The sequence below is a fragment of the Epargyreus clarus genome, unplaced genomic scaffold, assembly GCF_041222505.1.
Source record: "Epargyreus clarus isolate Ecla_fem2 unplaced genomic scaffold, WU_Ecla_fem_2.2 ptg000010l, whole genome shotgun sequence".
In the NCBI taxonomy this organism is placed as follows: Eukaryota; Metazoa; Arthropoda; class Insecta; order Lepidoptera; family Hesperiidae; genus Epargyreus; species Epargyreus clarus.
Window position 1 is genome coordinate 4,690,192 of NW_027332218.1, and position 26,083 is coordinate 4,716,274.

The 26,083-nt window shown below is 39.6% G+C and overlaps 2 protein-coding genes across 2 annotated transcripts; both read right to left on the minus strand.

Moving 5' to 3' along the window:
- Positions 1 to 1,852: 1,852 nt before the first annotated feature.
- On the minus strand, positions 1,853 to 7,531 carry LOC140745632 (uncharacterized). The gene has a single exon (XM_073077568.1). It carries the CDS (start codon positions 7,529 to 7,531, stop codon positions 1,853 to 1,855), a length of 5,679 nt encoding a protein of 1,892 aa, XP_072933669.1.
- Positions 7,532 to 8,886: 1,355 nt separating this feature from the next.
- Positions 8,887 to 23,162, minus strand: LOC140745367 (uncharacterized). The gene is made up of 12 exons (XM_073077168.1): positions 22,885 to 23,162; positions 21,544 to 21,873; positions 17,420 to 17,761; positions 16,988 to 17,260; positions 15,516 to 15,776; positions 15,036 to 15,216; positions 14,086 to 14,264; positions 13,513 to 13,650; positions 12,874 to 13,044; positions 12,369 to 12,476; positions 10,878 to 11,084; positions 8,887 to 10,102 (listed from the first exon to the last, which is right to left on the minus strand). The coding sequence occupies exons 1-12, from the start codon at positions 22,937 to 22,939 to the stop codon at positions 9,900 to 9,902; spliced, it is 2,448 nt and encodes an 815-aa protein (XP_072933269.1). The 5' UTR covers positions 22,940 to 23,162; the 3' UTR covers positions 8,887 to 9,899.
- Between the last annotated feature and the right edge of the window lie 2,921 nt (positions 23,163 to 26,083).

The window sequence follows — 26,083 nt, forward strand, 5'->3', positions numbered from 1 at the left end:
TTTACGGAATCTTCGAATATCTTTACTTAGCGCGCCTCAAATAGATACTAAAATATTATAGAGTATTCTTTTAAAACTTTTATCTTTGATGCCTATAAACCTTAGCTACAGCTACGATAATCATTTCATATTAATTTCTAATGCAACATAATGACAAATCAGTAATTACTGTACCTACTATTTTCCTAAAATACGTACGTATAAGTATACTAATTTCTAATGAATCATTATCGTACTTAAATTTGTCATTAGTAAAGTATTATACTTGTTCAAAATACGTACATTCAACCAGATTTCTGTCACCTCAAATATTATAAGAAATTCGTGAATAATTTCACGGTTTCCACTAGATCTCATAATCAAATGAATGGGAATCAAGGAATTATTTTAGAGAAGCTTCTCATTCTTAACACTTGTTGCTAAAAAACTTACCATTTGCAGAAGAAATAATAAAAATAACAGATAAAATAGTAGAGAACTTCATTTTGCACAAACTTCCGAACACGTACCTAGTAAAACTATGCTGACGATTACCAATTATCACCTTTATCTTACGATAATCGTTCAATATTTTTATAGTATCACAATTTAGGGTATGACCTTCATGATATCGTGTAAATGACGGAAAATCCTCTAATACCTAAGTATTGCAAAGGTGACATAAATACTTGTATTCGTTTAATGACCTATGTATGTTTTCTCTCAAAAATGTACAATCACACTTATAATAATAGCCTGCCTGACTGTGACACAGTTTGTCGGCAGTGTTCTCGGGGATAGGGACAGTTCTAGTGTAATCTACGTATACCTACATTTAAATAGGAGAGTTGGGGTAATTGTCCCGCCGGTTTAATCGTACCACTCATGTATTTCCTATTAAATGAGCAATTATTTCTAATATAATAATACCACACCACATACATACACAATACATACCACATACTGTCGTCATCGCCCAGGGTAGACTGGCAGAGAATGCCATTAGGCATTAAGTCCGGCCTTATAACCCTTAGTTTAAGGAGGTTCAAAAATTAAATAAATAAAAAAATCATAAGTTAGGTAAAACATAATAATATGTAATATGGACTGTCTGGAAGTGGCTACTCATCTTTGATCGACTCCAAATAGAACCCCTCTTTGATATGGAGCTGATCTGGTCTGAATCTTATTTGTTACTTGAATCTTATAAAAAAATCAAGATTTTTACCGGCTATGTCTGATAGGATTCTGCCTGTCCTCCCCAGTTATAAGAAAAAAACCGTGCTTAGCATGCAGTCTTAGCTGGGGAAAAACTTATGTCTGAGCATAAGAAAGGTTGCAGTCTAAGGTTAAAAGGTATAAAACACATACTTACTGTGACGTATCGGGAGAGGTGCCGGTCGACCGAAGAAAACCTTCCAATGTTCTTATCTTTCAAATGCGTATATTTCCATAGAAGCTCAGAATTCGACTGTACATAGTCCGCAAATCGGACCTATATTTATACCCCGAATTAAGGTGCGGAACGCGCGACAGGTCTCACTAGTAATATGCCTCTGTAGGCCAATGGCGTGCGAGCATATACCTATCTCGCTTCACGCGTCTCTTTCTGCCTTTCGGACCTGTCGCGACGTGTCCAAGGATAATTCGGGGTTCACAAGGTTACAAGGTTATAATGGTGACACGTGTAACTGGCACGTGTAACTGACACGTGTAACTCTTTTCGTTACTATTTATATTTTAATTATTTCTAAAACTATTCTAACTAATAAAACAACCTATTCTATCAAATTACATTCTTATAAATATCCCTAATACCTAATATAGATTATCTTTTATTTTCAATTAAAACTCTTATTATACATAACTAATTCTAACGGGTTGAAGACGTCGCTAACAATCTCCCCCCAGTGTTCGGCGGTCCGGACACTCCATCCTCAGGTGGCGGCGTCTGGTTCACCACGATGAGTCGGGACACCGGTCGGCGCAGCGTTCCGCCCCTTGTTCGCACGTCGACGATGCGGATTCTCCCGTCAGGCCCAGGGAATGTCTTCTCGATTTGCCCCCGCGGCCATGTGTTGCGCGGGAGCGTGGCGTCGGCTATGATGACTATGTCACCCTCGCGGAAGTCCGTGTTCTTGCCCTTGTCGGTTCGCCGTGGCATGAGTGTAGGGAGGTACTCCCTCATCCACCTTCGCCAGAAGTGGTCCGCCATGTGTTGCACGGTTTTCCAGTCGGCTCTCCCCACGAGACAGGAGTCGTCGAACTCCCCGAGGACTGCAGCTCCGCACGATCTACCAATCAAAAAATGGTTGGGGGTTAAGGCTTCTTCGTCTCGAGGATCGGCGCTCAAGTGGGTGAGAGGGCGAGAATTGACCGTATGCTCAACTTCGGTCAGTAGCGTGTATAAGACTTCTTCAGGCGGGCTCTTCTCCCCGAGGACGGCGACCAGTGCGACCTTCACCGATCGCACCATTTGTTCCCATGCTCCCCCCATGTGAGGAGCTCCCGGAGGGATGAACTTCCATAATATGCCCTCCTGTTCAGCGGCCTTGATGAGCTCTTCGTTTTTTATGTTCTTAATTTCGTTCTTCAGCTCGTTATTAGCCCCAACGAAGTTCGTTCCGTTATCACTGAATATGACACGTGGGCTTCCCCGTCGAGCTGCCATCCGTCGTAGGGCCATGATCATTGAACTCGTGCTGAGGGACGCAGCTAATTCTAAATGTATTGCTCTGGTTGTCAGGCAGGTGAAGAGAGCACCCCAGCGTTTTTCACGTCGCCGGCCAATGGTCACGTGCATCGGCCCGAAGTAGTCAACTGCTGCGCAGGTGAAGGGAGGCTGGTTGTGTGCTAACCGTTCTCGTGGTAGGTCACCTGGTGGTGGCATCTGCGGCCTGGTCCTTCGCATTTTGCACCACTGGCACTTGTAGGCGACCTTCCTCACGGCCTCCCGGAGCGATAAGATCCAATATTTCTGTCGCAGCTCGTTGATGACAGTGGCGTGACTGCTGTGCAACAAATGCCGATGATAGTGCTCTATAATGAGCTGGGTTGTGTGCTCCCTCCCATCAAGGATCGGCAGTCCTTTTCCATTCGTTTCGATCTTCGATGTCCGGCTCCGGAGTCGAAGAATTCCGTCATCGTTCAGAGTGACGTCCACATTTCCCAACCGGCTGGAACGTTCGATTGGTTTATTTCGTTTCATGCTATTTATTTCGCGTTCGAATGCTTCATCTTGACTGTTTCTTATTAATGTCGCTTCTGCCTTCTTTAAATACTTGCGGTCGATACACAGGTGAGTTTCATTAGCCTTCTTTTCGGAGTTTTCTTTGTTGCATTTCCTTCGACACATGTCTATAAACGTATGAACCCTGGCCGTCGTCCTCAGAAGGCGCCACCAATTACTGAACTTGCGAGGGTCGAGCAACTTCTCTTTTTCATTAACGGCGGCGATGGTGCAGGCACTCTTTTTCTTTATTTCAGAGTCATCTTCTTGTTTCAGTATCTTCTTTACGGGCCAGTCAGATTTCGGACCGTAAAGGAACGCGGGACCTCTGAACCATCTTGCCTCTTCGTTGAAGTCTCGTGGGGTGTTCCTAGTCGCATCATCAGCTGGGTTGTCCTTGGTGGATACCCACCTCCATTCGTTCGGCTTAGAGAGTTCTTCTATGGCGGCGAGTCTATGTGCAACGAACACCTCGAATCGTCGTGGGTCCGCCTTCAGCCATTGTAGAACGGTCGTGGAGTCCGACCAGAATACTCTACTGGTAACAGTGAGATCGGTTTCTTCGCATACGGACGCAGCCAGTCTTGCACCCAACAGAGCAGCTTGTAGTTCGAGGCGGGGAATCGATGTGGCTTTCACTGGGGCCACTCGCGCCTTCCCAGCTATCAGCCTGATGTTGACCTCCCCGTTGTCAGCTGTTGACCTCCAATACACGGCGGCGGCGTATGCGGTTTCACTGGCGTCGACGAAGATGTGTACTTCGCCCGATCTCGTTGTTGGTGCTAGACATCGAGGTATCTTCAAGCAGCTCAAGGACTTGACGTTCCCAGCGTATTCTTCCCAGGCGCGATGCTGTTCCTCATTGACTTCTTCGTCCCACTGGACTCCGGTTCTCCAGAGGTCTTGTATGATTCTTTTCCCCATTATCAGGACTGGGGTAGCGAGTCCAAGCGGATCGAAGGTAGACATTACTGCGCTGGTGACTTCTCTCTTCGTGGGCTTCTTGTTGCCATTCTTGACCTCCAATGGTGTGTTTCTGAGACCGACGTTGAAGGCTAATGCGTCTTCTTGTACGAGCCACCTCATACCTAATGTTTTCTCTTCTTCTTGGCCAAGTCTTTTTTCTTTAATATTCTCGTTCGCGTCTATCTTGGCTAAGGCTTCTTCTTTATTGCTGGCCCATTGCTTCAATATGAATCCAGCCTTCTTGTGCACTTGATTTACTTCGTCAGCAACGGATGCCGCCTCTTCCGTTGTAGAAAAGCTCTGTAGGTAATCATCCATATAATGGTTGCGGATGATTGCTCGGGCTGCCCTCGGATGTTCCTTTGCATGTTGCTCCGCGTTGATGTTCTTCACGTAGATAGCCGTTGCTGGAGAAGACGCGGCGCCGAAGATTACAGACTTCATTCTATATTCTTTGGGCTTCGATCCTCGGTCTTCACCTCGCCAAAGAAAGCGTAGGCTGTCGCGGTCTTCCTCTCTTATCTGGATTTGCAGGAACATTTCTTTCACGTCAGCGACGACTGCTACGGGCCCCTCTCGGAATCGTATTAATACCCCAAAGAGAGATTGGAGTAGGTCTGGACCTGGTAGCAGCGCGTCGTTCAGGCTCTTCCCTTCATGCTTAGCGGCGGCGTCGAATACTATTCGAATCTTCCCTTTCAATGGATGTTTCACGGCGAAATGAGGAAGATAGAAAGTCCGGCCCATTGTGATGTTCTCCGGCGCTTCTTCGGCGTACCCGCTTGTCAACAGGTTGCCTAGTTGCTTGCTATATTCTTCTTTGAGGGTTGCATCTCTATCCAGTTTTTTTTCAATACCCAGCAGCCTGTTGCGAGCTTGAGTGTAGTTATTGGGCAACCTCTCGTCTTCAGATTTCCACAGAAGCCCGGACTCGTATCTTCCATCTGGTAACTGCCTTGTAGATTCTTTAAGTATCTTCAACGCTCGTTCATCTGCATCGTTGCTAGGACGTCGTTCTCTTATTCCAATTGAGTCTAATTCGAAGTGCTTCTTAATTAATTCTTCAAGTGATTCTTCTTTATTATTTATTCGACAATGGTTGATGAAGTGAACTGAAGCTATCCCGGTGTGGCCCCCGTGAAGTACCCAACCCAGGCTTGTGAGAGAAGCCACAGGTTCGCTTCGTTTCCCTTTCACGATCTTCCTTGAGACTATGAGGTCCCAGTTGTCCTGACCGATGAGCAGTGCGGGCCTTCCTTTTTCATATACTAATTCATTCTTTAAATTCTTCAGATGGTCGCATCGTTCAATAGATTTCCCATCTACATATTGAGGTGACAACTTCAGTTCTTCAACGGTGCGCACGCCTCTCAAGGCTCGTTTGTCCCTCCTGTGTATGCCTCTTATCTTCAGATCCATTTTCTGTGACTTTTCTTTGGTGATTATTTTCCCACCGACGGTTTCCAATATTAATTCTTTTTCTTCCCCCGTGGCCCCAATACGTGAGGCGATGGAGGCGTCCAGCAGGGAAACCGTTGAGCCCTCGTCTAGTAGTGCTAGTACGCGGGCTGATCCTTTGGGTCCGTAGATATCGACAGGCATCATCTTCAAATAAATTCTTGCCCCATCCGCTGCGGCGTAGACGGGACGAACATCTTCTATTTCCTTTGCTTGATTACAGGGGGACGGTGCGAGCTTCTGTTGTTGCGTAGACGGTGCTGTTGTGCGAGTCAGCTCCGAGTGCAACAACGTGTGGTGCGGTCTCTTACATTTTCTGCACGGCTGTGCTTTACAATTCGTTCGTACGTGTCTCAGTCGCAGACACTTGAAACATAAACGCTTCTGTTTCGCTATTTCCCATTTCTCATCGGTTGTTGCTTCCTTAAAATTCTTGCATTCGGTGAGCCAGTGTTCTCCATTGCAATGGAAGCAGTTCTTCTTATATGGTTCCGATGACGTTGTTACAATGTGCGTTTCTTCTTCGTCATCTTGCGTTGTGTGGACAGGGAATCTTCTTTGCCCGAACCTCCTCTTAATCAGTTCGGGCGGTGCAAACGATCCACACAAATCAGCTTCAGAATTGAGGAACTTCTTAAGTTTCACCAGTTCTGGTTCATCGTGGCCCATGCTGGCGTTGAAGTCGAACCATCGATACCGAAGTATGGGTGACAGCTTCTCAATGACGACTCTTGTGATCTCCGGTGAATATAAATACTGGACTTTCTTCAAAGCTTCTATCGTTGTAACGGCGTTGCCGACTTGACTCGCGAATGCGCAGATGTCCCTGGGTGCGTCGCTAATACGGGGTAAGTCCTTCATCCTTTCAATTTCTGCGAGAACTAGTTGCTCTGGTCTCCCGAAACGACGTTCTAACGCGGCGAGGATTTCTTGAGGTTCCGACGATGCGAAAAGCAGGCTTCGTATTGCTTCTCTGGCGGCTCCCTTTATTGTTCTTCTTAGGCGAGCCATGTTCTGTACGTCGTTAAACTGCTCCGCGCTGTCCATATATGACCTCTTGAAAGGCAGCCATTCTTCGTTAGATCCGTTGAAGTCGGGTAAGTCCCATACCTTATGAGCCGCAGGCGTTGGTTGCGTTGTGCGCGCGGCGACGATAATGGCGTCGGCGAGTTCTTTAAGTTCGCTCTTGTGTGAAGGTACTTCCTTTTCATTCGGGGCTTCCACGTAAGACGCGGTGTGTTGGACCCATTGTTCGATGTGCGAGTGACGTTCAGCTTCGAATTCGTTGTCTACTTCATCTTCGGAGTCGCATTGTGCAAGTTCCAGTTCGGTGCGTGCGAGGGCTGCGGCGGTCTCCGCGGCCACTAGCTGCTTTTTCTGAAGTTCCACTTGTGCTCTGAGTTCTGCCTTGCGTGACCTTGAGGATCTGGTCGTCCGAGGGACCACGGTGTCTGAAGACGCGAACGGAGGGACGCTAGGCCTTCCAATGTTCTTCAGATGCGTGTGTGGTTCATGGTGCGGGATGCTCGCGGGTGCGGGCATGGGATTCGTGGACACGCTGCGTGCGGGCGCAGTCGCGGTCGGTGCGGTGCGCGTAGTTCTACTCGTCGTTGTGGTCGCGGTCGCGGTCGTAGTCGTAGTCGTAGTCGTCGCGCTCGGTGCCTCGGTCGCGGTGGCGTCGGCGGCGGCTGCGGTCGCGGCCGTCGTGGCGCGCGTTCTTCTTCCATACGTCGAGGCGGATGCGGCGGTTGAGGCGGTGGCGATCGTGTGACGAGATGTGGACGTTGACGCAGTCACGGTGTCCGTAGGTGTGAAAATCGACCAGTCCGTTCTTGATTCTTCTGAGCTTCGTTCTTCCTGCTTGGAGCGTGACGGTGACCTTGAACGAACGGTAGGCATCTTCGGTTTTTTCTTCTCTTCCCTATCCGACGTAGAAGGACCAAACAATGTGACGTATCGGGAGAGGTGCCGGTCGACCGAAGAAAACCTTCCAATGTTCTTATCTTTCAAATGCGTATATTTCCATAGAAGCTCAGAATTCGACTGTACATAGTCCGCAAATCGGACCTATATTTATACCCCGAATTAAGGTGCGGAACGCGCGACAGGTCTCACTAGTAATATGCCTCTGTAGGCCAATGGCGTGCGAGCATATACCTATCTCGCTTCACGCGTCTCTTTCTGCCTTTCGGACCTGTCGCGACGTGTCCAAGGATAATTCGGGGTTCACAAGGTTACAAGGTTATAATGGTGACACGTGTAACTGGCACGTGTAACTGACACGTGTAACTCTTTTCGTTACTATTTATATTTTAATTATTTCTAAAACTATTCTAACTAATAAAACAACCTATTCTATCAAATTACATTCTTATAAATATCCCTAATACCTAATATAGATTATCTTTTATTTTCAATTAAAACTCTTATTATACATAACTAATTCTAACGGGTTGAAGACGTCGCTAACACTTACAGTTTATTATAAACATTAAACAGTTTATTCTCATTTTTGTAGGGGGTTTTTAGGGACTTTTAGGGCCAGTACCTACAGATTAGGCGAGGCCTATATCCGGTAATAGACTTCAAAAGGCTGAAGAATTGACGGATGAGTAAAATTAAAGAACTCTTCGTGGTGCACCTTTTTTTTTGTTGACGAGGGGGAAACCTTCAAAAGGTAGCCGACGCCGTGGGAGCAACGACGGGTTATGTGGGACTTTTACCGCCCTAAAACCCCCCCCGGTAACCGTCCTCAGCGCTGCGTAGAGGACTCCGGGATCTTCTGGCTCCGCCCAGATGCTTATGAAGCTCGTCACTCCGTGTGGAGCGTACGACGGTATGAGGTCACACATACCATCGTTCTTCCCGGGGTCGCTAGCCAGGCGATTAGAGCTCCCACTCTTGCCGACGACAGGCAGAGGATACCGTAGCCCTAGTCTGATCCCGGAACTACAGGGACAAACGTGGTTCACCTATTGGTTCAGTTGGCAACCCTATTTTCCAAATGATTTTAATAAATTTATCGAAAAAAATATTTCCATACATATTTATACTTAATATGTTTAGTCGGATGAATACGTTATGTTGTGAGCTGTCCGATTAGATAGCGAAATCTTGAAGGCAGCTTCCCAAAATAGCAGGTTCAAAAAGATAATAAAATCCAATATTTTTACAATGCATAATGTTTATTTTTAGACAATCACAGATACTTTTACAATATTGAAATAACACAACAAAATAATTTGCAATATTTATATTTCAGTGTAATAAATAAATAGACGTTTATTAATAAAATCGTAAGTACATTTTAAGCACCAACTCTCGCAGAAATTTTACTAAAGTATATATTGATATTATACAAAAATAAATACGTATATTTATAAGAATAACATTAAATATCAAGTAATTAACAACAAATAACAAAAACACGTAACTTGGAGCTTTAAGTTGAAAAATGGTAGAAGTTTGCGCATACACTTAGTAATAAGTGTGTTGAGAGCGGAGTCGCGTATAAACGTTGCCTCATAGAGAATATCAGTGTTATCAATGTTTAAGTCGAGAACCCCTGGGGGGTCGCAAAGGGTCCATAAGAGTCGTGGGGAAGGGGAAAGTCGCGTCAGTAAAAAAAAAACTTTGGCATTAAGTCTAAGTTGACGTAATCGATGTAAAATGATATTTGTATTAGTAATTATATATTTTACCGCTACTAATTATAAAGATCAATCTTATTTTTGAACACATTTTGTATTTGTAACACTATAATTTGATATTTTACAATTAGACAATTATAACTAGTTTCCACAAATTTTGTATTTAATAAATGCACTATTAAAACTTAATTATATTTGGTTAGCCTCTGAAGCTATAATATATAAATAATCGCTCAAATTTGTCGATGAAAAACAAAAAAAGTAACATCCCCTACCCCTCTGTACACTATATTGCAATATCATAGCCCATGGAAAATGTCATAATTAATTAATAACACTATTTAGTTCTATTGCGACAACGTACTTTGATTTCATTTAAATAAATCTCGCGATACATATTTCTACATAGTCTACCAGCCGCTCTGCTCACTTGCAGCAAACATCTAATATAGTCAAAACCGTAGACGAAGTAATCAAATAGACCCTAGAATGCCACAAAGAGTAGAAGTGGAAAAGCAATATATTTGACAGGTGTTTTACAACATGGAGTCTACGTGCTTGCTTCATCTATCTAAGCTCAAGTTTCATGTTATATATCTATATGTATATAAGTGTTTTTAAGCAGCATTAGCGGTGTTCTTCTCTGTGACGTTCTGTTCGTTCACAGCTTTCTTGGCAAAGCTGCTGCGGAAGCTTTTACGAAGGTTTGAAGCCCTTTCGTAGGCCCAGCGGCGGTTCTTCTTAGGCCCAACGAGAGCTGCCGTCACGATCATCGAAAGACCCAGTACCATGAAGATGATCCAGTAGATCGGTATGCGGTCTGGAATAGAAATTACACAGTTACGTTAAATATGTTTGTTATAAACAAAGAAAAGAACAATAAAGAAAGGGTCATTGATTTAGCGAGAAAAGGTTGTATGTTTTTTTTTTATATGATTGAAATAGCAAACGTGCGTCCAGTCTACCTGGCGGTAAGTGGTCACTGCCGCCCAATAGACATCTGTAACCAACTCTATATAGAAAATAAGTTCTAGATGAAGCTAATCACAGATGTGTTGCTACACTTAAGGACTAAAATACTGGCTTAATATGTAATTCAGCTTGTAAACATTTTCACCTAAGGGCTTCACGTTGTACCTTCTCAGTCGATCTACTGGCTCTATCACCAGTTTAAAGTGGATTGTTAGGTGATGGACGATGCCCAAAACCCTTCTTTTTATAATATAATATTAAGGAGTAGCAGACGAGCATGCAGTCCACTTGATGGTAAGTGGCTTCTGCCGCCCATGGACATCTGTAATCAACCCCAGATAGGATTAGATATTTAGCTAAGGTCGGCCACAGACGCGCCGCTACCCCTGAGGACTAAGCTGGAACGCCTCGGAAAAGTATGTCTCCCTTACCCTTCAAACCGGAACACAGCAGTTATTAGGTAGAAATAGGTGTGGCGGTGGTGCCGCCGAAGTCGAACCACAAAGGGTTCTACCACCTTCTTATTCTGGGAAAAAAGTCCTGCCCAGCATTGAGACAATATGTTTGGTAAGGTATCTCTGGATTAAGAAGGGTCAACTAATCTACTAGGGTAAGAAACTTACAGATGACCAAGGGACCATCAGGGCCGGGAGGTGGCAGCGTGGGGTCTGTGGTCCTAGATATCTCGGTGCTCTGACCCCTGATCTTCATGACCACGGTCCATGGGTGCCTGTCCAAAATCGTCGGGTCGTGCATCCAAATGCTGCACAAGCCACGGTCTAGGCGAATATCGCCTATGTAAGGAGCTGGAATATCTTCGTCAGTGAAGCCTGGAATATTAATAATGGGTTTAGGTAAAGTATCATTGTATTGTTAAAAGCAGTGATAGCCTAGTGGTTAAGAAACTCGGCCTCTCGATCGAGGGGTCCGAGGTTCAAATCCCAGGCACGCACCTCTGATTTTTCAAAGTTATGTGCGTATTAGAAATTAATTATCACTTGCTAAACGGTGAAGGAAAACATCGTGAGGAAACCTGCATACCTGAGAGATTAATAAAAAAAAGAATCTCAAAGGTATGTGAAGTCTACCAATGCGCACTTGGCAAGCGCGGTGGACTATGGCCTAATCCTTCTCATTATGAGAGGAGACCCGTGCCCAGCAGTGGGACAGTAATGTGTTGTTGATGATGATGATCATTGTATTTTTGAGCTAAAACTTAACTTACAGTTCAGTGGACGAGCAAGTGGTGATGGTAAGTAGTCACCGTCGCCTATGATCATTAACAACATCAGAGAAGTTGTCAATGCAAATGTGGCTTTGGAGGAGAGCTCTTTTTGACCTTTTTTTAAAGAGTTCCATGTCAATTGAATTGTCAATTCATTCCATTTCTTGTAAGTTCGTGTTAAAAAAGTGCATTTATCAAAAGCTGGCAAGGCATATAGAGCAATCAAACAATCTTCTCGACCAATGCTAAAATTTAATTGCCTGCCTAAAATTTGCCTGCCTACATTTTCAAACGCTGTACATTATTGTATTGTGTTTGTAATGTTCAATAATGACACCTTTCTGTCTGTATTATCAGATACAGTTGCATATTTGATAAAATATTTTGTCGATAAATCTAGAACATTGTTTTAGAACTATATCTTTACTTATAACTATATCTTTTACTACGCTTTTTTAAAGGTAGAATTCGGATATGATACAGTCCACCAGATGGTCATTGATCATTCTCACCGATGAATATTGGCAAACAGTTCCGTGTAGAACAGGAGTTCTACTTGAAGCCTATTTTTTTATTTTTATTTTTTTTATAGTTTAACCTAACGATGCCTAACGGCAGACGTGATGCCTGATGGAAAGTAGTCAACGCCGCCTGTGGACATTTGCAACACCAGAGGAGTCGCCAATGCATCGCCGGCTTTGTGTGGGAGCTCTTTTTGCACCATTTTTGAAGAGCCCCATGTCATAGCGCTCTGGGAATACCACAGGAGGAAGCTCATTCCACATCTTACACGTCCGCGGCAAGAACGTCCATGCAAACCGAACCGTGGAGGACCGCCACGAGTCCACGCCTATAATATAATAAAAATAATAGTTCAAGCATGTCTCACCGAGTCCGTCGATTCTCACAAATCTACAATAGTCGAGTTCCCTGCCCTTTGCTTCACCTCTTACGTATAACCTACCAGCCAAATGTATCTGGGATACCACCATTACATCTGTAAAGAGTAAAAAGTAGAGATAACTGTCTCATGAATCTGTGTTTAAAATGTTTGAAAAGTGAAACTTTCTTTCATTCATTGACATCCAATTATGTGGACTTCGTGTGCCTTTTTATTAGTACGTTGCTATACATTTTTTGTACTTCTTTCAAAAGTTAAAATTTGATACTCATGTAATGGAATGCATAAAAGGTCTATCTTGGAGCGTCCGCTATATTTAGAATGACGTCAATCGTAATCTTTTGAGACAATTTTTTTAAAGATTGCTATAGCAACAGAGTCTCAAATATCAATTCAATTAATTACGCTCAAGTAATATTTCTTTCAATAAAAATAAAAAAGAGATCATACTTTGAATAGACTACGGGACCTTAAACATCATCAAGCTACTGACCATCAATTTGAACCTCGAAGTTAACGCGTTGTTCGGGCTTGCGGTCTTCGAAACCAACGTGGCAGCTCCATCTGCCAGTGTCGTCCGTCCTGAGGGTGCGGAATCGGATGCTGCACTCGCCGGAGTCCAGACCAGCGCCAGCGTAAGCCGCCATGTCGGTTGAGCTGCCTCCTGGAAGAAATATCACGTTCCAGCTTGAAGGCGAATTCTTTTTCTATTAACTCCTTATTATTTTAAAACTATACTTGTCACTGGATTCAGATGTGGTGGTGCTACCTTTCAAGTTAAACTGTCGACCACATATTAAGTGGAGAGACATTTAGGACATCCTTCAAAGCAGCTACATGATCATTGATCACCTAGCCAATTCGTCAAATCAAATCAAATCAAATAGTTTATTTGTTTATAGATATAGGTATACGCGGTGGTTTACATATTAATGACAGTTCCATTATATCTAGTCATATTGTTATGACATACAAATATCAGCCTAAAGTCTACCTAAAGCCCCTAAAACCGTCAGCCTAAATGTCTAAGTAACATTGCTGTTATTTGGCAGAAATAAGTATCGTTGGTGCCTTCAGATTTGAATCACAAAGGTCACCACTTTTAAAGCTGCTAGTTTAATAAGGGTCTCACCAGGTCCAACATTGAAGATAGTTCCATTACGAGCCCTGAAGTAACAGTAGCGAATGGGGGACTGCACGGAACATGACATCACGACATTGTCGCCCACTAGGCCTGTTACTCTCTCTCTGTCAGCGGTCAAAGTAGGTTCTGAAAGAAACACATAGTGGCATTACACATTTGATTACAATATATCTTTTTTTCTTTTAATAAGTATTGTAAATGAGAATAAATTTTCTCTTTAATATGACCAAGACAAGACAATCATGCAAGTTTTCAGTACTTAAGGTCCCGAGAAATCTTTGTAGCTTAATTTACGGAGTACTTATAATTATAAGGATATACTTTTAAGAAAATCAAATGGAAGAAGAATAAGAGGGTCAAGTTGTCGCCAACCCATTCCTATCCCACTGCTGGGCACTGGTCACCTTTCAGAGTGAGAGAAGTTTTGGCCATAGTTCACCGCGCTGACCAAGTGCAAATTGGTAGACTTCACAGACATTAGAGATATTTAAAGAACTGACGAGTAGGTTTCTCGATGTTTTCCTTCTGTTATAGCATGACAGTATAGTTGGTATAACAAACCTGACACGACAGAAGCAGCTATTTCAGGGTCACGCATCATCCAAGGGCACAGTGCAGGTAGGAAACCATAGTAGGTCTCCCCAGTGGTCTCCACACCACAGCGCCAGATACCCAAGTCTCGTTGTTGTGGGTTGGTGATCTGGATTCCACAGTCGTGGCTGTGCACTCCTGATTCGTAGCTGAAATGGTTTTATCATGTTATAGAAGTATCAAACGAGCACTGAGTCGATGTATTCGTAAGTGGAAACTGCCACGTATGGACTATCTATCTATCTATAATCGAAATTTAATTGTTAATATAAATTGGCCGCTCTCATGTTCATTGCTACACCTATTGTGGGTTCATGTGTTCCTGATATTGTAAATGATTATTATAATAATTATGTTCTATAGAACAATTGTAAAACTAACCATGATTGCAATAAAGTATTCAGTATTGAAAAGAACAGAAATTCTACCTAAAGCTGAACTCATATGTGGCGTACATAGCAGGCATTAATTGTATTAATACGTCATATACAGTTAGAGGGAAATCATTTAATAGGTAATTAAAACATAAATGTTTAATAATAATATGCTGAATTACATATTATAGTAGAGAGGAAACCCTTACGAAAGTGTCAGTGGCGTATGTATACGTACTTGTTCGGGTCCATACATTTTCAGTGACTTTTTTGACCGATAGGGTTCAAAAAATTTTACGCCTTCTCCTCACTTTCGCTCATTGATTTGGAAAATTGTAATTACCTTTGTCTCTGTTTATACTGACACAATAATTTTAGTCAGGATGATCCTAATAATTACAATTTGAAATAAATAATAGCAGGTTATCTCAACTACCGTAAGTAATACTATCTTCAATATTTCTATCTTCTTTTTCAACCTCACTGACCACTTAGGTCCACTTAAAACTTCCACTACAGTTAGTCCTGCATAATAATCATTGTTACCTGCTTCCTTGTCCATGGAAGGTGTACCGATCTTCGCCTACTCCTGGGCTAGCCAGCAGGATGCGTCCAGATGGTGTACGGAACTTGCAGGCGCGGATAGGGTAAGGGCTGGACACGGAGCAGGATAAGGTCACGATAGGCTTGTTCGAAGTCACGTTTGTCACTACTCTTTCTTTTGGAGCTAGAAAAAAGATTTTGTAAAATTTGGTATGGTGCATAGATATCAAATTCTAAAGAAAATATTTAGACTCGATTAAAATTTGTACTGTAAAATATAGATTAAAATCGGTAAAATATCAAAATATTAAGTTAGAAACCTATTTCTTTATCGTCGTTACCGATCAATTGTGTCATACTTTCAAGATCCTGAGTTTAACTTCATACTAACATTGCATTAACAAGTATTCTCAAGCGTAACCCCTTACAAATCACCAGGAAACTAAGCAAAACCAACTGAATCTAAACAAATTGAATACATACATGCGTTTACAACAATGACTGAGAATGTAGACTCCTCAGTCAGAACTCGTCCTTCCAATCCTACGATCATCCTCCAGGTCCCATCATAGTCGCTGCTGGCTCTCGGCAAGGTGATGTTGCATCTGCCGAAACCATCGGAGACAACAACGTTCTTCGGGTCAATTACCCTACAGTAGATGGTATCATTGGGACCAAAAACTTCGTGCACCGGCTGGTCCACAGTCCAAGTGAAGGCTTGCGGCTGGTCTTGGCCTTGTCCACCTAAACCAGTGAAAACATAAATTATATTGCTGTCAATATCAATTTTTGAATTAAAATGACGTAAGTGCAAATATCATGAACTTGAGAAAAGTTTAATCAGGAGTGATGATGGAATTAATACTCACTCAATCTTACATTTAAGAAACTTCTATCAGTAGATCAAATATGGTAATGATGACCATAGTATTAGTAAGGTATTAGTAGATAGAACTAATTTAATGTCATTTATGTATATCCACTAGGAAAATGGTAGTCATTCGAGAGTCAACGTTGTAATAGATTTTACTTTTTACCCGACCGCGGAGACTAATGTTTTTCGAGCGTATGTATGTTTGACACGTTCTTTGGCACACGCTGCAGTCTTGGATTGACGGATTTTAACATATAAAGTGTTGTTGGATACATATAAATTGTGATAATTACGTAGGATATAATTTGAGGCTGTCGAGTTTTTTTTTGTATAACAATTAAAGTACATACATAAATTTAGCGATTATTTGCACTTCCGTTATCGTAATTCTGTTATTTCATCCCAAAATCGCTTACTTAGAGTAACCCCAAGCGATGTTTTAAAACAATGAACCAGTATTAATGATTACAACAATTAGTAGATTAATTCTGAATTACAACAAACCATAAAACAGACAGATTGACATACATTTATGTACCAATTAATTGTGAAATATGATTAAATAATTTTATTAGAACTAGATTAGATGCAAAGATAAATGTTAATAACTTAATTAGTACGCGCGTTAGTTTTTAACATTAATGTTATTTTTTAACATTATTGTTAGTTAGTTTTTAACATTTAAGATAAATGTTAACAACTTAATTAGTACGCGCGTTAGTTGTTAACATTATTGTTAGTTAGTTTTTAACATTTAAGATAAATGTTAACAACTTAATTAGTACGCGCGTTTGTTTTTAAAACATTCATGTTAGTAACATTGTTGTTAGTTAGTTTTTAACATTTAAGATAAATGTTAAAAACTTAATTAGTACGCGCGTTAGTTTTTAACATTGATGTTAGTTTTTAACATTATTGTTAGTTAGTTTTTAACATTAAGATAAATGTTAAAAACTTAATTAGTACGCGCGTTAGTTACCAAAACATAAGTTACATTTCATTGAACAGTTGTTAATGATTGTTAGTAAAGGTGTATACATTGTTATTGTTAGTTGTTAGACGATTTACATTACAAATTTACCGTTTTTGTTGACGTTAACTTGAATAGGTGCTCTGTATATAATTCTGTTTCCATATACTATTTGCCATCTTCCACTATAATTGGCATTTACACTCTTTACAATGTAACCGCATGCGTCAGTATAGCGTATGTCTACTTCGTATTCTTCATATTCCTTTCCATCAGGTCCAAGAAGCCTACAACTTTCAGGATTAGGACTCTGCTGTTCAAGACGGACGTAAAAATCATTTCCCTCGACAACGCTAACTTCACTTGGCATTGCATTAACCTTCTCTAGAATTATAACAATATCGGTATTATTATCGACAAAGCAATTAATGTATACAAAATAATCATTTATCACACTATCAGGACCGTTTTGATGTAATCACTGAACGTGACTCGATACGGGTAGATATGTGGATTAAGGTGATGAAATGAATATGTAAATACCTTCGACGCTAATCGTAAAACGTAATCTCCTTTCAATCCGAGAGCCTAAGCTTTCGCCTCTGGATATTAGTACCCAATTTCCAACAATTTCCTCTGAATCAACGGTCACCTTTATTCCACAAGCAACGTTAGGATCTGTTATGATTTCTAACGCTTTATTATTAACATTTTGTAAATTCGTTTGACGTCCATCTGGTGTTATGATGAGGCAAGTTTCGCTGCTGACAAAGTCACGTTCCGGAATTTTAACGTCGTGTGTTTCGCCAATTTGAGTATCAAAGTGTTCTTCTGGTAAATACCGGACTTCTTTATCACTTTCATCATCAGGAGATTCTGTAGGTGCTACAATAGTAAAACAAACGAATATGTTTTAAGTAAATACAAAAAATACATACAGTCGAAGATAGAACATCCTTTTTTCTAAGTCGCTAAAAAACGTTTTAGTTTTATCAGGAATTTTGAGGAATGTAACTAGGTAGGACGCTAACTAGATATCTTATAAAGAAGGTCACATACTTCATTTAATGATGTGTAATTGTAGCGCCACAATTCTTGATCTTGCATTGATGAGTTTTAAATCAGGTACATACTGCTTAAGGGGCGACAAAATAATAAAATTAAAGAGTATTAGGGTTTTTTTTGTAATAAAACGTATATGCTTATTAAGGGCAGTAATATACGAGCGACAACTCCCAATCATGCGATCGTGTTTTGTCGTCGGTCGCTGAAGACAATCTACTACAATCGCCGATATAACTAATAAAACTTAATTATTTGCTTATTTATTATTTTATGCGTATATTAGCTGACCCGGCAAACATCGGTAAAGCCGTTTCGGAGTAGTACGGTTACTAACATTGTGACACGAGAATTTTATATATAAGATATTATATTATTGTTTCAATTAGATCCTATTTTCTATCTATACAAATGGTATAATAAAGGGATATAGGAACGTATGTTAAATGACACGACTTATAGAGATTAGAGGTCTCAACCGCTTAAGACACTGTTGAATGGGACGATGCTTATAAGTTAGTATTCTAGGAGGAGTAGAGGCAAATCCCAGGGGGTGATGAATTCCTATTATATAATCCCTAATCACACGACAAAATTAGTCATAACTCAAATGAATCAACGTCAACATCAGATGCTGATGATGACAGAGATAACACTACTTTACTACTTATAAAAAGACGCTAATATCTTCCTCGTCAGAGATCAACAAAAACATCCATTTATCGCCACAACGTCATAGAAAACTAAATAAATTAAATAATCAACGCGGTTATAGACGCAGTTTTGATAGTGTCTACCGTAGACGTGTTTGTCCTATTGCGCACAGTCTTAGGCTGGCAACACATTGGCTACTATCGCTATAGCAACTGCTAGACTAACGCTCGGTATGAACGGCCAACGATAATCAATTATTGCTTACGAAGTGTCGACATTTTCATTCGAAGTTCTTTTTCTTCTTCATGTTCGAAGATCATTTTGAACTTTGGTAGACAAGCAATTGTTTGAATTGTTCATTTATTACTGATGGTTCTTAGCGATTACGTTGTGGTTAAAGCGACTGGAGTAATAATTTAAAAGAAGTTCGACTTTTTACTTAGTGGTAAACATATGTATATAATCAACATATGTATATACACCTGTAGATAATCAACCTCAATCCTTCGATTTTTCAAATAAAATCATACAATACAGCTTGTCACTCTAATATTATCTTTGAAGCCCGAGTGGCTAACTGTTTAAACCAACATCGAAAATTCGTCTGTTTGTATTTTGCTTGTCATAAGCAAGTACTTAATACCTTTAGGCATGGTCGCCTACGCAACTACGCTCAGGCGTTAGTTGCCAATGTGTGGTGAGCCTAACGTTCACGTACGCTAAATAAACTACGTTCATATTTACCTTTTTGCCTTCTATCATGAAATGTTCTACTTATTAGTCACATTTCTTTTCAAGTTGTATTTGCATAGATAATTCTTATTTTGTTTTGCCTCTGACGTTGTAATTATTGGTGTTTTCCTTGAAATCCTTGGACCTCAGACTTTGGACTCATTGCCGTAAGAATATTATACGTATCTAAACGCTCTCTGCAAATGCCTTGTGTCCTCAAAAGATTAAGGTTTTTATTGTAGATTATTAGCTTAGAACAATAATTTGAAACTAACCTCCCTTTCTACATAATAACAGTAATCACAATAATTATAAAAAATAAGTGATTTATTTTTTTATAATTATTGTGATTACCGTTTGGGACTCTAGAGATTCTCCTTGAGAAACCCTCTGGGTTTTTGCCGCAATATTATTCTTGGGACTAAATACTAGGAAAAAGCAGCCATATTTCTAGCGTGAAGAAATTCTTATGTTTCTGTAGAAAGGTGCGGTTGTTCTTTAAGAGTGGCAATGAATATCTGATCTTCAGATAATCTCTGTTCGACCTGGTTACAGATACAGGCGGCATTTAACATATCATCAGGTGGAATACATGTCACTTTGTAACTTAAATCTTATAGAAAAATCTTCCATCATCTTAGTTTTCTGAACAACTATTGTCGCCTTTAATGATTATTACTATTTAATTAATAAATACATTTATCTGCAATTATAACACACTCGTAGTAACAATCTAGGTATGTTATGTAAAATTGAGCAATCATTGGCCATCGGGAAATAAATTCCAAGTATTCTTTGACATTGTGCAAATGTGACATTACATTATTTATTTTACAAGGACAAACTAGAAGGTAATCTAAAGGTGCTAGAACCCTTTGCGGTTCGACTCCAGCGGCGCCACCGCCACACCTATTTCTACCTAATAACAGCAGTGTTAGGCGCTGCTGTGTCCCGGTTTGAAGGGTGGTAAGGGAGACAGACTTTTCGGAGGCGTTCCAGCTTAGTCCTCAGGGGTAGCGGCGCATATGTGGCCGACCTCAGGTAGGAATATCTAATCCTATCTGGGGTTCATTACAGATGTCCATGAGCGGCAGTAGCCACTTACCATCAGGTGGTCTGCATGCCCGTTTGCTACCTACTCCTATATTATAAAAAAAAATGTATATGTTACATAACGATTCCTTTATTCGCAAATCAGCCAACTCCACTTTTTTCAAAATGTTTTTTTTATTTATTTTGATACTAAGTGGCGTTGAACGAATTCAAAATAAATAAAAAAACATTTTGAAAAAAAGTGGAGTTGGCTGATTTGCGAATTAAGGTACGTAATAACAAAAGTAAGGGGCCTGATTGTCAATGAATGAATATCTTTGTTTATATTATAGTAGTGACAGATAGAGCATGTGGTCCATCCGATGGTAACTGACCCCTGTGCCATATGATTAGGGCCCTGAGATCTATCAAAGGTGATGAGGACGAAGTTAAAACGCCTTGTTTAAGCGTCTCTCTTTTTTACATTACATTTATAATTTATTTTTATATTTGCTTGATATAATCAAAACCCTTTTTGAAATATTTATGACTTAATCTTTACTGACTTTTTCAGTTAATGACAAAATAACATAACAATTTGTTATAACAAATGTGCCGTAAAAATGTGTAACAGGGTCATTTTCAACAAAAGGGGCGCGGTAAAGGAGGAGTGCTAAATACGTGATGTATTAAAATTATTGTTTCTTTGTACCTCTACACATAATAATCTTCAGCGCTGTCCGGAAACACAATGGAGATTTTTTCGGACTGGAAGGAGCATGATTCTCAGCATATTTTTAAAAATGATTCCTAAACTCTCACTGATTCTATCAAAGAAATGATACTGTTCCTTTTCAGAAAAGTTTTTATGCTCTACCTGACTGTGGAAGGTAATATTTTCATTCATAACGTATAAGTCATTATTTACAGTTTTAACACTCCTTACAGCTAAACTTGTATTTTCATAGCAATTGGCTCATTCAGTTAACTTACATTTTAATATATGTACCTATAAATTGAAAACTATAGTAACTGTTGATATAAATAAATTTTGAGTACACACTAATACGTCAATGAGTGTTTTCTCATTACTTTCCTCGAATGAATCAAAGCGGTCATGTGACTAGATACAAAGGGTTCTGAATTCAAATCCTCAAGGTTAAACCAAACCTGCTTCAAAATCTAACCTGGAGTAGTAGGAGTATTCACTGTGAGCTGATAGGATTGTGAGAACTCGTGGCCTCCGTTCGTTACTGCCCTGATTGTCCAAAGGCCAGCGTCGCTTTCTTCTACACTCCTCACAATAGCTTGACATGGTGTAATTATATCCAATTTGTCTCCCACGAAGTGATATTTGTCTGGGTAATGATTATTAGCTGGTATGAATCCAATTGTACCATCATTGGGGGTGACGAGCACGCATGATTGTACTCCAGCGAATGTAGGTATGCCTACTTCGAATTCTTCGCCGACGTTACGGCTTAGGAGCGTCGGCAGCGTAGAGTCAGTCGCGCTACCTGAAAGACCTCATTCCTTAAGTATAACACTCTTTAAATCCATCTTGAATCCCTCAAATGCTCTTTTCAGCTGTTCATAAATCTATAGGTATGAATGTTTTTTTTGGTTGTTATAAAATTTCACATGTTACCAGGAAAAAGGTAAAATATACGTGGTGTAATGGCGTTTTTACTTTGTGTAGTTTAGAGAAATAAACCTATTTCACATTACTCTAGTGAATTGAACTTCTTTCTTTCATAGAAATTAATCTGCAGGCATCTCCCACATATTTTATATGTTCTAAGTAGTAGTTACCTACTAAACAAGAAGCTCTCTCAAATTGGGATGCGCCTTGGGGTACACCAGTTAATATGCGTCAAAATTTAGATAATTTCGACTGCTTATCTAATTTTAAACCTGTATAATAATTGTAATTAGGCAAAATTACTCCTAGAATCTACCGAATTTGCGATAAGAAAGAAAACCATCCATCACATTAATTAGTATCACTTATCTATTGCTAATTTTGATTATTGTATTTCTTTCCAATATACCTCATTAAATAAAAGAAATGGTACTATCTATATTCTTTTTAAAGTAGTTTGCAGTTATTTATAGGGGTTCGTAGTTTGAGAAACCCTCCTTTACATTTCCGCCTATATCACGCGCTCACGATTTATTTAGAGTTATTATTACTTCATGTAATATAAAAGTGTGTAACGACCACATAAAAACCGTAACTCAAAATATGTTTTCAATATAAATTCATTTTAAGTCGATTTGTCTGCTTAAGGAAACAAAGCGTAAAATTCATTACAATTGCGATATTCCACAAACATTATCGCGACACGTTTTAAACATCGGCATGTATCTGTAGTTAATCCAAGTAGCAAGGCGGATTCCTTATCAAATTGTGACAATGCACTTGCACGAGCATGTTTGAGAAAGAATTCAAAATGTTTACATGAGAAACCGGTCAGTCAACCTCGAAAGCAACTTACGGCCGTCAAAATACGGAATATATACGTCACCTGCTAATAATGTTCCGAGGAACGCGAACAAGCTTGCTATACGAAACGACCGCATGTTACGGTTGTCACTTCACACTGGTCTAAGAACCGGCCGCGAACGATAAGTAGCCTCGTAACGGGATCCAATCCTTTAATCACTACACGATCTTTTATCTGTTCTAAATTAACACTATCTAATCAAACGATTAATACATCACATTAATTTCTAGAACGTACACAGTCAGTCTTTACGTGTGATGGGAGATGTTGCGCGCTCGAAGGACAAGTTATCACTGAACTCTGCCGCAGTTAATTGCAGGTTTTATTGTTTTTGCAAGAACAATAGATTGTTTAGCTTTAATTCTATCTGCTTAATCCGTATTTGTGAGCCGATTGGCGCGATAATATTTTGCTGCTCGTTCCAGAGGCTTTATCTCTTATCAAAATACCTGTCACCGCATATCTTTTGGATATATGCAAGTACATAAGCTAATCTGACTTTCGATGCAAAAAAAAGTTAATAAATATGTAAATGTTGTTAGTGGCCTTATTTATTAGATTAAGAATAATTTAAAACCGGTTCGGCGTTGCCTGAATTGTACTTCTATTGTACGTATTTTGTAAATTAAAAAAGTAAGCAATATTATCATTTTCTTTATTATGACTTTCCTGATAACTTGCTCTAATCAATTTGACATAGGTACCATCAAAACCTCAGAACAATACTAGCAAAACAATATGGATAGCAACTGTCAAACAATATGGAGGACAAGGAAAACTATTCTCATCAACATAGCCATCAACAAGGCCTCAGCAGGAACAACATCAGGCCGTTTCACATCACTTCATTGTTCCGTAAGTTCACAAAATTTATATACGGAGTTGCTTGCTGTTGTTGTAAACGTAAAAGCATGAAACGTTTATAAAATTACTAGCTGACCCGGCAAACGTTGTGTTGCCATATAAATAAAAAAATATTAAGGGTGAACAACCCTTATTACCTAGGGGTATGAAAAATAGATAGTAGCCGATTCTCAGACCTACTGAATATGCATATAAAATTTGGTGAAAATATGTAAAGCCGTTTCGGAGGAGTATGGTAACTAACATTGTGACAAGAGAATTTTATATATAAGACATCTAAACAACCAGATGAAGTCTATGTACTCGTGATGATGAATATGTACTCGTATCTATGGAGTAGAAAAGGTGGATTGATGGCCTGAAGATGACGGCGGAAAAGGGCTGGATTCAGACGGCTCAGCATCGTTAGAATAGGCAATGATATATAGAGGCCAATCACCAGCAGTGGATTCAAATGCTAGATTTGTATTGGATTTTTATAGGACTTGTCCATACGAAAATAAAACTCCTGGATACCCTGTTTCTAGCTGAGAGAGCACATCACTTGCGTGAAGCCCACTCACGTAGAAAGCTATTTGCCCACTGCCCCATATGTCTCGGCGTGCCTCATTATCACCCCTATTGGAAAATCAGGGTTCACTGGCTTTAGGACCCTTCGAGTAACACGTTCATGACAGTAACCGGTTGACCATCATTAGAACTAAAGGATTGGTTTAATACCCATTTAAGGTAATTTTTAATAAGATTGAATTAACAAGAAAGTGAAGTTCATTTAATGTAAGCGGTCTTTCTTGCCCATGGTATTTCTTGTCCATGTAAAACAGAGGCTCTACCTACAACCGATCATAGATGCACCGTCACAGGTCACTCCTGAGGACTAAGTTGGTTGCGTCATAATTTAAGTTTGCCGGCATCCAAATCCTTCCAACAAAACGGTCGATCTATGGACTATAATCTTATCTTGGGTTGATTATGAATATTACAGGCAGCAGTCATTTACTATCGTGTGACCTGCATGATCCTGCTTTATTAAAAACTAATATTATAAAGAGGAAAACTTTGTTTGTTTGATTGTATTGAATAGGCTCAAAAATAACTGGACCGATTTTAAAAATTCTTTCACCATTCGAAAGCTACATTATTTACGAGTAACATAGGCTATATTTTATATGAAATATATTTGATAAATAGATTTTGAGGCGGTACAAATTTTGCCAGGTCAGCTAGTTAAAAATAAAGTTGGTCTTTTTTTTTGAATCTTCTTGTCAACACAGCAGTGACTAGTGACACAATAATAATTAATTAGTTTTTAGATAAATTAATGTAGTTAATGGGATTTAAATCAATGAATGTAGCTTCGATTAAGGTTGGTTATACATTAATATTTATTTTTTCTTGTTGGTGAGTTATTGCTTCAACGTGTACAATGTAACATAAATATAGAGTTGTTTTCCGCGCATTCACAGTGATAGAGTACTTGAACAAGCTCAACTGACTTATTAACTTAACAACTCTACTTGCTTTACAACCCTCTTTTACGGATTAAAAGTATTAATGTAGGCATAGTGTTACAATTTATTATTAAAACTGGAAAAATCCTACCTAAATCTCCTTAAATCCTAAATCTTGTTAAATTAGTAATGGATTGTGAAAATTAGTCCACCAAGCCAATTTTAGGATTTTGTTAATGTTGAAATGAAGTATTGATTGATTGATTATTTGTTGCATTAAAACATAGAAATTAATCATTTCAATATGTTGCATTAGACTTAAAATAATAATTTCAGATTTTTCAAGTCATCGTCCGCAAAGATAAATCGTGTTCAGACATATAATAAGTAATGTTAGTCCACAAAAATACATTATTAACTAATAATATTATTGTGATAATGTCCGCTACCGCCTTATATCATATTGTGAATCAAAATTGATAAAGGGTTATTAGCTCCTATGCGATCAGTACCCTTAGTACGAGTTTTAACGTTGGATCGTAAAAATTCAACGTTTACGAATTAGCTCGAACAGCGCTACCGAGGACCTTATCGGAACTAAATTTTTGCATTATGAGTTAAAAAAAAAACTAAATAATCCATTGTTATGACATTTCATTTTACAAATATAAATAGAATGCATTTATTTTTACATTTTTAATTTAATTTTGATAGCGTTATAGTTCCGCTTTTTAAACTTTAATTGCGGAATTTTAGTTCCGATACGATCCACGAGAGCGTTGTAGAAGCGAATTCGTAAACGTTGAACGTTTTTGAGCAAACGTAAAAACTCGTACTAAGGGTACATACCATCTATTCAATTATTCATAACATGACGTTACTAAAATGCTTGTTTTTTAACATTT

Excerpts from the sequence above, each read along its gene's own strand:
- LOC140745632 (XM_073077568.1), bottom strand. The coding sequence starts at position 7,531 with ATGCCTACCGTTCGTTCAAGGTCACCGTCACGCTCCAAGCAGGAAGAA.
- LOC140745367 (XM_073077168.1), bottom strand. The coding sequence starts at position 22,939 with ATGCGGTCGTTTCGTATAGCAAGCTTGTTCGCGTTCCTCGGAACATTA. Across the intron at positions 15,777-16,987 it reads AGTTAACGTCAACAAAAACG|GTGGACAAGGCCAAGACCAG; the intron begins GTAAATTTGTAA and ends TCACTGGTTTAG. Across the intron at positions 10,103-10,877 it reads TGATGGTCCCTTGGTCATCT|ACCGCATACCGATCTACTGG; the intron begins GTAAGTTTCTTA and ends TTTCTATTCCAG.